Source organism: Castanea sativa, chromosome 10 (genome assembly GCF_040712315.1).
Source record: "Castanea sativa cultivar Marrone di Chiusa Pesio chromosome 10, ASM4071231v1".
NCBI lineage: Eukaryota > Viridiplantae > Streptophyta > Magnoliopsida > Fagales > Fagaceae > Castanea > Castanea sativa.
In genome coordinates, this window is record NC_134022.1 from 4,907,308 (window position 1) to 4,922,237 (window position 14,930).

Genomic DNA, 14,930 nt, shown 5'->3' on the forward strand with positions numbered 1-14,930 from the left:
TCTCAACAGATTAGCTAGGGTCAGCTATATGTAATCTTTTTTGTTTTAATTTATATCTTCATTACTTCTTTAATTGACATCTCCATTTTTGTTACTTATAAATTTTATATTTGGTACTCCTCTACTTGTTTTTGTTCTCTCAACTTGAATCAACTCACTCTTTCTTACCGCTACATTAATTGCTCTTCTATGAACATGACCAAATCATCTCAAGCAATTATCCCTCCTTTTTTCATCAATACATACTACCCCAATCTTTAGGCAAATTTTCTTATTTCAAATTCTTTCTGTCCGTTTATTTTTACTTATCCATCTTAATATTCTCATTTCAACTATGCTCATTTATGAGTATGCTGCTTCTTAATGCTCATTTTTTATTCCTATCTTTCCAAATCAATGTAATAATTATTTGAAATTCACTCTAACCAAGAAATAGTCAACTCGATTTTGAAAGGTTTGATTAGAAATGCGAGCTTATAACAATTCAAACTGTGTAAGGGTTTGGTTAAGAAAATGTAATATGTCCACCAAAATCCAATAGAAAGCGGATTCACATGAACAAGAAATGAAAACATTTACATAAACAATAATATTTAATGTGTTGATGGTCATTTTTGTGATACATTTTCTATAAGTCTTGATTCAACCTAGCTTGTCCTTGTTGTGGGCCCAATTCATGTATTACATTTGATTTTATACTTTTAAGCATAGTCCAAACTCATATGACATATTGGAGAAAATTGAGGGAGTGCGGTTTAGAAAGTATGGATCAGTTTCTTTTAGACATTTCGCATTAGTCTAACCTATGTATATTGCTAAGTGGCAAAGGGACATTGTCAACACCTAAAGCTCATGGAGGTGGTCTTGTACCCGAAATTTCCATTGAAAAGATGTCTTAGGCTCCTGTTGCCTGTGGCCTAAGTTTTTTGCGCTACTCTCTTTTCCACCCAAAAAAAAAATAGCTGATTCTAAATTGATTAGCCTAACCTGTTATAGCCACAAATGTAGCTACCAAGAATTGCAATAACTTGGAAACAATGTCCCATAAGTTTAGTCCACTTTATTTCCTAAATTATAACCCTCTTACCCAATTAAAGCAAATATGACCATAAACTCTATGATTGATATCTTGGGGTTCAAAAGCTTTTCTATTGACCAAAAACCAATCACTAAGAGAACCCTAAACTCAATGCAAAAGCCCATTCAGCCAGCAAAGATTCTCACTATTCTAAAGTTTGGGGGTAGAAATATTGGTACAAATGAACCTTCCCTCTCTCCCTCACGACCTCTCTCAATTTCCTCTTCCTGCTATCTATGGGTCAAAGTTTCAAACCTGAAGTTATAAACATTTTTCTGCATTTTTTGTTATTGATATTTTGATTTCTCTTGTTAAAGCATCATTAGCCTTTGTTCATCATACATTTGGAATTTTAGGCATGACTCTCCACAAATAAAAATTTCTAAAGACCCCAAGGGGAATATCGGGCTTGTTCTACCATTTCGACCCTTGTTGCAAAACGTCTTTGACAATGTAATTAGGCTAACGCGCCAATCCTATGGTAATAGACAACAACCAAAATTCACTGTTAATAATATTGATTAGTGCCACACTTAGCCAAACAACACTCACAAACCTCACAAACACAAACAAAATCTAAAAGTTCGGATTTGTGTTAAAAACACAAGAGCTTTTCAGACCCTAAATTAATATATTACGGCTCAGTTGATTTTACTCTAATTTAAACTAAGTGCGGAATAGAGTAAATGCGAGCAAACAAGCAATAAAACTACTCTAAGCCATATTCATAAAATCACAGTAGAAAAATGAAAGCTAAAAGAGTAGGGAAGAGAAATGCAAACACAAGATAACACGTCGATGTGTTATTGAAGAGGAAACCAAAGAACTCGGTGAAAAACCTCTTCGCCGCCCTCCAAGCGGTAAATCAATTTACTAGACAATAAGTTGGGATATACGAATAGCAAAAGACCCTCCAAGCCTAATCTATCTAGTGCACCCAAGCCCTCCAAGCTCCTACTCCAACAAGGCTTCTTGGAACTGTGTCTTGTCTAGCTTTCCGGATCCTGCAATGCGCCTGATTGCATCCGCTAAAGCTTAGCTTCTTCCAATGCTTCCCAACAGTACCAAAAACCTCACTTGACACTCAAAATGAGTGTGACAAGTGTTTGGGCTATTAACCTCTCAAGGATTTGGATATGGAGAGGTAGGAGTTGAGGAAAATCACAATAAATTGTGTAGATGATTGTGGGTATGACAATCTCTATCTCTCAAGGGTTGTAGCTAGGGTTTTCTCTCTAAAAAACACTCATATCAATTTGTGGGTAATATGGGTATATATAGTGTGGGTAGAGACATGGTGTATCAGATATGATAAAATAGCAAAACAGAATGTTTCGCGGGTATCTCGCCGAAAGGCCTTACCCGCGAAATACTCATGAAAATCAGCTGTCACCATCTGTCATGACTCTTCACATTCCAATCATGTACTAATCACATGGCTTCACTTCGTGGGAAGGCTTCTCGTGAGATACCCGCGAAAACTCCTTCGATCTTCAATTTGCCTTGAGTCTTCAGACTTTCTCTCACATACAACCCTTACAAAGAAATCCCGCATAAATACAAGGTACATAAGATTGAACAAAATTACAATCAAATTTGGCACGGAATTAAAACCAACACAAAATAGTTGTAAATCACAACTTTACAAAATCTCTCATGAATACAAACTAACTCATAAATTTCACACAAACTCACAATACCAAGACCCCAATACACCCAATAACTCTCACACAATAAATAGACAAACACTTAAACAACTCTTAAAAGAAACAAACCCCATGTTCTTCTAAAAGTCTTCTCCTCCCAATGTGGAAGGATTCTTAGCCCAAAGCCACAAAACCCTTTGCAACAATGCCTACTTAAAAGGATTCAATTATATTCCTTAATAGACAAGAAATGCCCAATTACTTTTTCAATATGTAACTTTCCTTCCATAACAAGGAAAATCCTTTCTTTACACACACAAAAAATCTAAACCAAGCCAAATTAGAATTTTTATGCAATTTCTAACAGGTTTATTATTAAGAATCCTGTAGGAATTATGTATTGTTCCTAAAATATTCTTAGCTTATAAATATACGCTCTATTTATTTTGATGGAAAACCTGTATAAAGGTAGTTATCTGTGTTTTCTAGTGTTTGATGATAGCATCAGAAAAAATGAGTTAAAGGAAAACTATTTTTGATTAACATAAAAAGTATGACTTATTTTTAGAGATTGCTTTCCACTAAGTTTTTTTGGAAAACAATTTTATCTCACAATAAACTATACAAGGAAAGTTAGAAAATTATTTTTCAACAAATTTAAGATTGCTACCAAACATAAGACAATGAGATGGTTTTATAGAAAACACTTTTTACAAAATGATTCATTCTCTAAAAAAACATTATTGCTGAAATAAATAGAAAAATGTCAAAAGTATTACTCATGGTGACTTTTAAGCCAAATCCCTTAAAATGATAGTCTAACATTACATATAGACCAAAATAATTGTTTTTCATAATTTATCAAGACATGTTAATCAAAATGATTTATTTTCCTCCTGCACTAAAAAAAAAATAAATATATGATTCTCTCTTTGGCATTCCAAACGTGTAAAGAAAAATTAACAGATGAGAGAAATTTGATTGGAAAGTGTTCTATTTTAATTATTTAAAAGGTAATAAATTGAATGTCATTTTAAAAAAAATTGTTTTTGTTTTTATAAGTATTGAATGCTCCATCTTTTTAAAGTGAATCCACATTCCCACAAAAATGAAGTTTGGTGAGAATTTGAGTTATTCACAACTTAAATGAGAATGCTTTGAAATCCTTAAGCATTACCTCGAACAAAATACTATCTTCATGAAACTGAACTAACAGACATCTAAAAGGGCAAGCAGTCTAAGCAGGGGCAGTGGTCCACAGAATGACTTTTCCCATATAACCATTGTTCTAGTGGTCAACAAGCAGCAGGCTTGTCCAAACATTAGAGTAGTGGTTTGACCCCTTTTTCACTTTGACTGGTAATACAACAGCTATTCCTATCATACATGCATTCTAGACAAAGAAATTCTGAAGAAAAGAAAACAAACTATAAAGGCACATTTATAACTCATCATATCATCTCAACTACTCATGTTAATGCATTGTGGCCAGGATGTATCCTTCCCCAACCACCTGAGGGTTATCAATACCAATACATAATATGATCATAACTCCAATAGCGTTAAGCTATAACTTCATGTATAGAAGATACCTTTGAACTTAAAAACTTTTTACTGAAGTCCAATATAACTCTTGTACCATATGCATCTTTGGATCCCAAACACAAGTACCTTTGCTCCTGTGTAATCCTAATAAAAAGCTCTTCCCCACTTCAAACAACTTTATTTATCCCAGGATCACCCTACAAAATTACAATGGGCCGTATCTCTCACAGCTCACATGAAACTTTTAGGGGACCCAATCAAGAAAGTAGCTTCATAATTCTACAGTTAGTCTTGGATTTTTTTTCCAACAGTAAAAGTTCATGGCTTTGGAACCATGAACCTCCACAGAGCATTTTAAACGGCTCAGTGAAAACTCAACTAGTACCATGTGCTAAAGAGAGAGACGAAGCATCAAAAATAAAGTCAACAAAAGATACTTGAAAGAATGATACCAACAAGTAATGCAAGAAAAAGGGCTTTCTTTGAAAATTCATAATGTACAAATTAAATTTCTACCTAGAAATCTGAAATAAGGAAGGTGACATGTCAGCAAGTATACAAAACTAAGATACATGAGAAAAGTAACTATTAGTCTATAGAACTTACAGTATTAAAAAGAAAAGAATAATGAAAGCAAAAATTTACAAACTAAAAAAAGACCTTTCATCACGTTTATGGCCAGTTGAGGTTAAAATTCCAGCTTCCGCCAGATTACTCTAAACCAACAATCCAAAAAACAAGGCAAACATAGGAGGCCTATTGATCTATGGCTCTTCCTGTTGATTCTCAGATAAATCTTCTTCCTTTCCAGTTGACGATTCTTCTTCCTTTTCAACTCCATCTTCATCCACATTCTTTTGACTGAATTTCAGACGAAGTGGTCTGCCCATCAATTCCTGCAAGTGGAGAAATGAAGGAATCGTTTATTGCTTCTCAATCAGAAATGATCCACTTGAAAATAAATGCATAAAATACTATCTGGTATCGAACCCAAGACAAAACATGTTATTGAAGCAAAAGGTGACACGCAATGGAAAGCATGATAGGGGCTACATATTATTCTAGCTTAACAAAATCCTTAAATCCATAAAGGGTTTTTGAATCCATAAGAAAAAACTTTGGAATCCACCAAAAAGAAGAGAAAAACCTATTCGAAAATATTATTAATCAAATTCTGAAATTTGAATTTCGTTTGTGCAAGCCTATTTAAAAGCTCCTGAAAAATTAATTTTCAAGTAAAAATATTCATAAACATGTCTTAATTAATACAGTACCATAATAGGACCCTATTTTGGACTAACAAACCCTTAAAAACAGCTAAAAACAAGGAAATAAAATTCTCCTAAAATTACGAAAGTTACATATAAATTCAAAAATCAACAAACGATAAAAATTCTCTCCCATGCTCTTTCCTACATCAAAAGGAAACCAAAGGAGTTGAGTAGCATGTCTGTGTAACAGGGATATGAGTATGCTGCTATGTGGATGATAACTTGAGACTCTCTCCCTAACATAGCCATGTAGCCTACTAGACATAGTCATTAGTCAATAGACTTGGGTGTTTTCTTCACCAAGATTTTCCAAGCAAAGGGTCATGTACATGGAAGCAAACAGACAAGAAAAGCAAGAAAACTAAGCCTACTTCCTCCACTGAACCCCAAACATCCTAAAAATAAAACTCCATAACTCGAAAGCCATGCTACAGTGAATCACGAGGTGATCTACAGTCTCCCCACTACAATGGCACATACAACACCTACTCACCATTGAAAAACCTATCTTGATTAGATTCTCACAAATGGGAATTTTTTCCCGAGCTGCTGTCTGCACTAAGAAACTCTCTGAGGGGCCCTGTTCCTCCATATGGCCCTCCAAGGAAAAGGCATAGGGGCAGAGCCTCGCAATTTCTCATAAAAAGATTGCATAGTGAACTCTTCATTACACTTCAACTTCTTTATCATCCTATCATTCCCCTCCCCAAGGGGAGTATGAGAGCCTAACAAATGGAAAAATGAAGCCACCTCATCAATCTCCCAATCGTTAAATTTTATAATGAATTCCACACGCCAATTCGTACTCCGCCCCTCCAACTGTCTCTCCAATAATGATTCCATAGAAGCATTATTATCAGCAACAGTTTCAAATAGTAAAGGAAAAATCAGATTTAAAGATTGATCCCCACACCAATTATCATGCCAGAATCAAATTCAACTACCAGAACCCACAACAAACCCCCTGCACCTTAAGAAATGATCTCCCTTCATTCTAATGCTCCTCTAGAACCCACAACCATGAGTGCCTCGACCAGTAACAATCTGTCTCCACAACTTGTTTTCCTCCAACCCAAAACTCCATAGCCACTTTAACAACAAAGATTGATTGAAAGTGGTAAGTTTTCGAATCCCTAACCCCCTCATAAGCCAAAGGAGTGCATACCTTATCCCATTCCACCAAATGGTGCTTGAACTCCTCTAATAAATCACCCCACAGAAAATTCCTCTGTAACCTCTCTATTCTATCACCACACTAGTGGGAATGATGAATAAAGATAAATAATAGGTAGGCAAGCTTGAAAGCATGCTCTTTAATAAAGTCAACCTTCCTCCTTTAGATAAGTACATCCTCTTCCAACCAGATATACAACGTTCAAATTTCTCCAAAATAGGATTCCAAATTGCCATTGATTTACAAGAAGCCCTTAACAGCATGCCAAGATAAGTCATAGGCAAAGATCCCACCTCGCAATACAAAAGATCTGCCAGTTCATGTATATTCTCCACCTCACCCACCGGCACCATCTCATTTTTTCCCAAATTAACTCGCAACCCAGTCACCGTCTAAAAACAAGTTAGTAACAAACGAATATACAAAATTTGTTCAGTGCTGGCATCACAAAAAAGAATGGTGTCATTAGCAAATAAAAGATGCGAGACAGACAATCCACCAGCAATAGAATTTCCCAGTTAAAAAACTTTAATAAGTCTTTCCTCCATCTTCTATAGCATTCTATTGAGAACTATCATGGCAAGGATGAAGAGCAAAGGAGATAAAGGATCCCCTGCCTTAAAACCCTTGAAGAGCCCCCAAAAAAAACACACAAGGTGACATTAACCAAAACAGCAAATTGTTCTGTGGTGATACATGTATGAATCCACCCTCTCCACTCTTCACCAAACCCCATCCTCTCCAATAAATAATGAAGAAGCTCCCAATTAACATGGTCAAAAGCCTTTTCCATATCTAGCTTATAGAAAATGCCAGGAATGTGACTTTTGATTCTGCTATCCAAACACTCATTAGCAATGCGCATTGAATCCAGAATCTGCCCTCACCTACACATGCATTGAATCCCTAATAGAGAGGAAGTGCCGATCAGCACTCCAAGGAGGCCAATCGGCACTTCCTCTCCCCATGAAGTGTTGATCGGCACTCCTTTGACAGAATGGTCTGAATTTTGCATGTTGGCTCCCTCTCACTTCCATGAACATGATTTAACCTTGAGATGGCAACTTGGAGCTCAATTGGACAAGATTTCAAAGTTTAAACATGATTAGGATAGTTAGTAATTAGTTACTAATAGATAGACTAGAGTGAGTTTGTAAGCACGTTAATCAAGGGTGTTAATTCTTGTAACCACAAGCTGAATTAGTACGAGCACATGGGGGTTTAGTAAACCAATAATATGGGGTCTTGCGGACCAATTAGATTAAGGCTATTGTAGTATATATAAAGCCTTGTAACTTCCATTTCTCTCATTGAATAAAGATTGCACATTTTTTGTTTAGACTAGAGAATAGTCTTGCTTGAAGGTAGAGGCTCCTTAAAGTAGTCTCACTTAGAGAAGGTGACTCTCTCTAAGAATTCACACTTTCATTCATCCATCCACCAACTTCATACTATCTCATTTTACATCAATTTCATTTTCCTAACTCCAAACTCTAGTTGTATTAGCATCAAACCCTAAGGCATTTCCCTTCAAGAACCAACTTCAACACTTCCTCCACCTACTGCCCTAAGCCATGGCCAAAACTATCAAGCCCCAAACATCTAACCCAAGCCCTCACATCATCAATTATTCACATTCATCCTTTCCTATTTACTCATACCTGAAATCTCAAGGACAAAGAAATTCATCATCTTTCCCTCTCAAGATTCTACTTGAATCACCTTAAGAACACTAATCCATTATTGTGTTACTATAAGAATTCATCTTGAATTGATCTAGTGAGCTCATCCATTACTAATACAAAGATATATGTACTCAATGCTAATTCTTGATACAAGCCTATAGTAATAGGAAATTGATGCCTCCACTTGTTCTCACTAGTTATAAATCCATCACACATATCCTTAATCAACTTAATATACTACATCAAAACTCCTTGCTTTTCTATAAATCCGACTCATAAACTTTCTAGGTACCCTATCATACGCTTTCTCTAGGTCAATAAAAATCACATGGAGATCTTTATGGGCTTCTCTATATTTTTTTATTAGACATCTAAATAAGAAAATATCTTCCATGGTAGATTGCCTAAAACCAAATTGATTCTCCAATATTGTTGTTTCATGTCTTAACCTATTACCTAAGTTCAATAACTCTCTCCCAAAATTTCATATTTATAAACTTAATTCCACAGTAATATATATAGTTTTGAATAACTTGTTCTTGTAAATAAGTATTAGGGTGCTTCTCCACCAAGCATTTTATTAACACTTATCTTATTGAAAATATTTTTCAACCAACATACACTGATACACCCACGTCACCCAGGCACTTCCAAGCTTCAAAAAGAATTTCATTAGGTCCCAAGAATTTTCCGGTTTTCATTCTCCTCAGTGTGTCTTTTAGCCCGGTCATCCTAATTATTCAAACAAAACCTATGGTTTCATTCCTCAATTAGGTAACTCAATTTGTTCTTAATCTACATTTTCTATCCTAATTGTTCAAACAAAACCAAGAATTTCTTTTGTCACTTACTTTTCATCACTCTTTAATCTCCTCTTCTTTTATTCATACTTTTTAATCTCCATCTTTCATGCACTTAACACAATTCAAGTGTCTTCTTTTCATGTCCCTATCTTAGCAAGTTTATAAATATTCTTTTCTCCATCCTTTGTCCCCAAGCTCCCTCAAGCAAAAGAATAAAGCACCATGATGGCTAAAATTAAGCATACATTAACAACTGGAATTGTCTACAACCCAGCCATTAATCCATAGACCCCAACATGAATATCAAATTTCTAAATTACTTCAAATATAACTTAAAAACTCCATGGTTACATCACTATTCAAAATATATATATATATATAAAGTACAAGGTCTATAATCATCTCTCTCTAAGCTTTTTATTTCCCAATCTCATCATACTTTCAAGCTTTCATTAATTCTATTAGAGCTAGTGAACCAATTTAATAATACTCACTCACCATAAGCCTCCAACTTAGAAAATACTAGACCAAAGAAAATTGGACTCTGGAAGAAACTCATAGGTAAAAAGACCCTGCTAGTACAAAACAAAAAAGCCAGCCAACATCCAACCTAAAGGAGCATAGGTATAGAGACTCTGATACCACTAATACAAACACCTATACCGAGTCCCAAACCCAAAAAATATAGGAGACCTCAAGACATGTCTAATAAAAGTCATAAAAAGTTGTACATAAACACAAAGTACTAGATTTTTCATTGTGAGTCAAAGTGTTAGAAATTGACTCAAATTCCTAATTTGACTTGTTTTTAGGTTTCTGTGGTGTGGTGGGAAGGAAAGGTTTTCCTAGGTGTGCAATAAAAGACTTTTCATTGATAGGGAAGGAAAGTTCCTTATTGAAGAAGTAATTGGGCATTCTTTGTTGATCAAGGAATAGAATTGGAATCTCATAAACAGTCATTGTTGTAAAGGGTTTGGTGGCATTGCCCAAGGGTTCTCCCACATGGGGAGAGGACTCAACCCTTAAAAGGACATGTAATGGGTTTCTTCAAAGAGTAATTTGAGTGTTTGTCTATTTTTGAGGGAGAGAGTTGTTGGGGATTGGGATTGTGAGGTTTGTGTGTGTTGTTTGTGTGAGTATGTGAGTGTGGTTTGTGAGTTTTGATTGAATCTGGTTGTAATCCATACTGTCAATAGTTGATTTTGGTTGGCGTTGTCCGTGGACGTAGGCTTGAATTAGCCAAACCACTTTAAATATTGTTGTCTTGTTTTGTTTAATTTTCTTATTTGTGTGAACGTGCTTCCACTACTCCTAAATCACAACACATTGTAATAGAAAAAGTTAAGCCGGAAATTATCATTCATAGGTATAAACTATGAACCACAACCACAGACCATCCAACCTATTATTTATTTTTCTTATTTTGATAAGTCATTTAACCTATTATTTATTGTAATCTAAAGGAATGTATCATCCAAGCTCAAGTATAGAGAAAGCATAAGAGGAAGAAGTAAAAAAAAAAACCAACAAGATTTATATTCTTTTTTTAATTACCTTCCCATCCAAAGCAGAAATTGCAGCCTCTGCTTCCTCATTCGTAGCAAAAGAGACAAAGCCATAACCAGCAGATCTCCCTAAAGGGGTATCAAAGACAACCCTGGCTGAAACTGGTTTGAAATTTTCAGAGAAAAAATCTCTGAGGTGGGTAGATCTTACTTTCCATGCAAGATTTGAAACATAAAGCTTATGGCGTGTCTCTCCAGCAGTACGACCTTCAGGACGCGGCGGAGAAGGTTTCTTGAATCTCTTCGCAAACTCTATCCTTATTATCCGGCCTGATATTTCCTGCACCAGAAAAGCCTTAGTTCATAGATATGTTCCCAGATGCATATAATGTCAGATCAGAAACACAGTAAATAAGTCATTTTCAGTCTTTATGATCATTTACATCCAAGAAATTGAAGATTGGTATATATGATGTAAAGTCCTCAACAGCTATGGTGAACCATATTTAAGTTCTACAAGAATTCAAATGAAGCACAAAGACTATTTAAAGAAAAGCTTGACTCTATGTGGCCTGCTTGGAGGAGTTCAAACCGACCTGTACATGCCACTTTAATGGAACAGTGTCTCCTAACTATCTCACTCATTCCACATTATATTTCAGATTACAAAGCTTCCTACACCTACATTTTATTAGCCATTAGCAATGAGGAAGATAGACTGCAGAGAGGGGAGCATTTTGATTCAGTTTAAAAGGATAACTACGGGGACAAGATGCAGAAAAATTCAAGATAAATAAACTAAGAATACAGTCTAACAAAGAGAATGTGAGTATTTTCTTTAGAAATTAATATTCCCTCCGTTGGCCAAAACTTCACCTAGCAAATGTATTTGAACAGAAAACTTAGAAAGAAGAATTTTATTTCATGCTAACCACGCTTACAAAGTTACCATTTAACAGAGTCAATTGGGCAGTGAACAAAACCCACATTAAATCAAAACAATCACCACACATTTGAGAATGTATACCAAAAATTTAGTAAGTCAATTTCTAAAACCACTTATCCAGAAACCAAATCGATTAAAAAAAATCTAAATTTGATTACACATGTCAACGACATAAAATAACACCAGGCAGAATATACAGATGAAATAAATGCCAAAACAACTTACATGAGAGTCAAACTTATCAACCACAGCCTGAGCTTCTTCAGCAGACTCCATTGTCACGAAGGCAAAGCCTCTATTCTTACCATTCTTCTGCTTTATAATCTAAGTGTTCAAAACATATAATGAATACCCATCACTCAAATTTGCATAGTAACCAAAACCCATAACTCAAATTCAAAAAATAATCAAAACCCATGATTCAAAAATTGCATAAAAACGAAAGAAAATTAGACGTACATCAACAACTTTTACAGTTCCGCATTCGCCAAAAAGGTTCTTGAGGTCTGCAACCGAGAAAGACCATGGCAAATTCACAACGTAGAGCTTTCTCTTCTGGTTTGAATCCTCGGTTTGCTCTGCTTCTTCTTCTTCTTCTTCTTCTTCTTCTTCTACCACCACCTCTTCCTGCACCGCAGAGCATAGTACGAAAGAGAGATTTCTTGTGGGGTTGTTGAGGAAGAGGGGTTGAGGAGAAACAGGGGATTTGAGAGAAAGAGTAGGGACAGAACGGAAACTATGGAGCTTTATAGAGGGTAATTGCTTAGGGGATAAGAGGAATGTGGAGGAAGAAGAAGAAGAAGAGTAGAGTGAGAAGATAGACAGTACAGCTTCTATTGCCGCCATTGTTTTCCAGTTATGAAAAGATAAAATGGAATATTAGATGGTAAACATAAAAGGTCTTTTCCTTTTCTTTTATTTATTTATTTTTTTAATTAAGTACTTTGAAGATTGAGATTTGAGAGGGAAATTTTTTTTTTTTTTTCTAAAACTTTTTAAAAATAAATAGGGCGAGTAAGTACTTTACAGTTTACCCACTAGTTCACAATTTTTCCCACATCTTTGAAACTAACTAATTTATTCTCCATGTTTAGGAAATGAGTAATAATTCAAAATATAATACTTTTTTAGGGTCTGTTTGGATACCGCTTATTTTATTGAAAATTAAAAATAATAAAAATAATAATAAAAATTACTGTTCATGCGCTTGGCACCGTTCATAAGCCTAAAATCACTGTTTATGGACAATGAACGGTGCCAAGTGCACTCAGCTGAAGAAAAAAAAATGCAAGAAACGCAAACGCAATGAATCCAAACGCCACTTTAGTGTCTATTTGGCAAAGATTATTTTTGTCAACTTATTTTACTATTCATCTTATTTTTGCTACTATTCATATATTTTACTGCATTTTTTTATACTATTTATGGATTCCATTGTACTACTTCAACTAACTTATACTTTTATCTACAGTACTTTCAGTAAAAAAATTTCAATTTCAGTAAAATAAGCAAATTTCAAACGGATCCTTAGTTAAATTTAACGAAAACACAATACTTACAAATGCAATCTAGGAAAATAACAATGCAATCTTCAACTCTTTTTTTCTATTATAGTGCACAATTAATAACTTATTTAAAACATTTCTTAGATTAAACTTAGAAAGTAACAAATTGAGGGTATTTGATAATTTTCCCAACATATAGGGAGAAATTGGTAATTGGATTTTTTTTTTTTTTATACAAGATAAAATTTCTACTCTTAATTTAAGTATATACGTGTGTGAAGTTCCCTCCTAGAGATTTAAACCCCCGTCTTTACTTCCCACACCCTACAAACATTTATACTTATGGAGTGACTATAGTACCAAAGGTGCGCGGTGGTGTAATTGGTTTTAAAGATAAGTAAGAGAATTGTGAGTTATCCCAAACACAAAGGGAAGTGATTTTTTTCTTTTAATATTAAGAATATAAGAAATTATTTGAAATTTAAGCTCATAAGAATTAAAATTCATAAAAGTTCACATTTATGTTATTTAAATGAAACAATCATGAAATTAAAAATAAAAATAAAAACTACTGCACTATCATAAGTGGATTGAAAAGAAATTATAAATAACAAAGTTTGGCTACACAATTTACACTAAAAGAAATTAACATTGCTACATTTTTTCAAAATTTATACATTGAATTGCATATTTTTATGTTATTAACAAGTAGGTCAAATTTCGTATCAGTCATATGTTATTCACTATTTGATCCATAAACTTATTTTTTATGCATAATTTTTTACTATATAAACTTGAAATTTTAACATTTGATTGATGACATAGTTATTGATCTTCGATCTTTTATAAATTGTGCAAACATTGAGATATAATAAGAAAATATTATCTAATGGTAGATTTGTCAAAATTCAAATCCAATTAAAAGATATTGAGTCGAGTTGTAATTATTAACTACAAATTAATTTATAGCCAAACTTTGTCCAATTATAAAATGGATAGTTTTTTTTTTCTTTGTTGAAAAAATAAATATAAATTTTTTTAATATTTTATAATTTGATATTTAGGGAATTGGGGATTTTAACCCATGACATCTTCGTTGGAAATACTAAAAAGTGTCAATCAAGTTATAAAGCCATTGGCAATATAAAATTGAACATAATTAAAAGGGAACAAGTGTAAAGCCTCCCTCTTCATTTGGCAAATAGTGAGGTCTAAGTCATCTGCAATTCATGTACGTTTGATTCATTCATGTTCGTTTGTCGGGTTCGTTATGTGTTGATTCATGAGCATTATACTATATGAGTCAATGCTAAACTGACACATTTATTAAACAGGTCATTATTCCTTAATCCTAACACGACTTATTTATTAAACGAGTTAGTTGTGTCAACCCATTTATCAAAGTGAAAAAAATACAAATTGATTTAAACTATGAAAAACCAATCAAATAGATTTTTAAATATAATATTCAAAACTAACAAGTCACTACATCATAAATAATCATTCAAAACTAAAGCATATCACAATATTATAAATAATCAATCACAGCGTGTCAAACGAAATAAACTACAACAATCTATAAGTTTATATACTTGGGTTTTGCAAAGTATATTGGTAAAATGATATTTAGTTAAATAGGTTAGACGGGTTAAATGAGTTCCGTGAGTTGGATATAAACACTACACCTTTATTAAACGGGTTCGTCGTGTCAATCCAAATATAACACAAATTTGTTAAGTTTCAATTCATAACCTACTAATTTCATATCGTAT

General features: G+C 34.0%; 1 protein-coding gene across 1 annotated transcript; it reads right to left on the bottom strand.

Moving 5' to 3' along the window:
- Positions 1 to 4,731: 4,731 nt before the first annotated feature.
- Positions 4,732 to 12,542, bottom strand: LOC142612736 (28 kDa ribonucleoprotein, chloroplastic). Its single transcript, XM_075784879.1, has 4 exons — positions 12,113 to 12,542; positions 11,879 to 11,977; positions 10,757 to 11,047; positions 4,732 to 5,165 (listed from the first exon to the last, which is right to left on the bottom strand). Exons 1-4 carry the CDS (start codon positions 12,497 to 12,499, stop codon positions 5,034 to 5,036), a joined length of 909 nt encoding a protein of 302 aa, XP_075640994.1. The 5' UTR covers positions 12,500 to 12,542; the 3' UTR covers positions 4,732 to 5,033.
- Between the last annotated feature and the right edge of the window lie 2,388 nt (positions 12,543 to 14,930).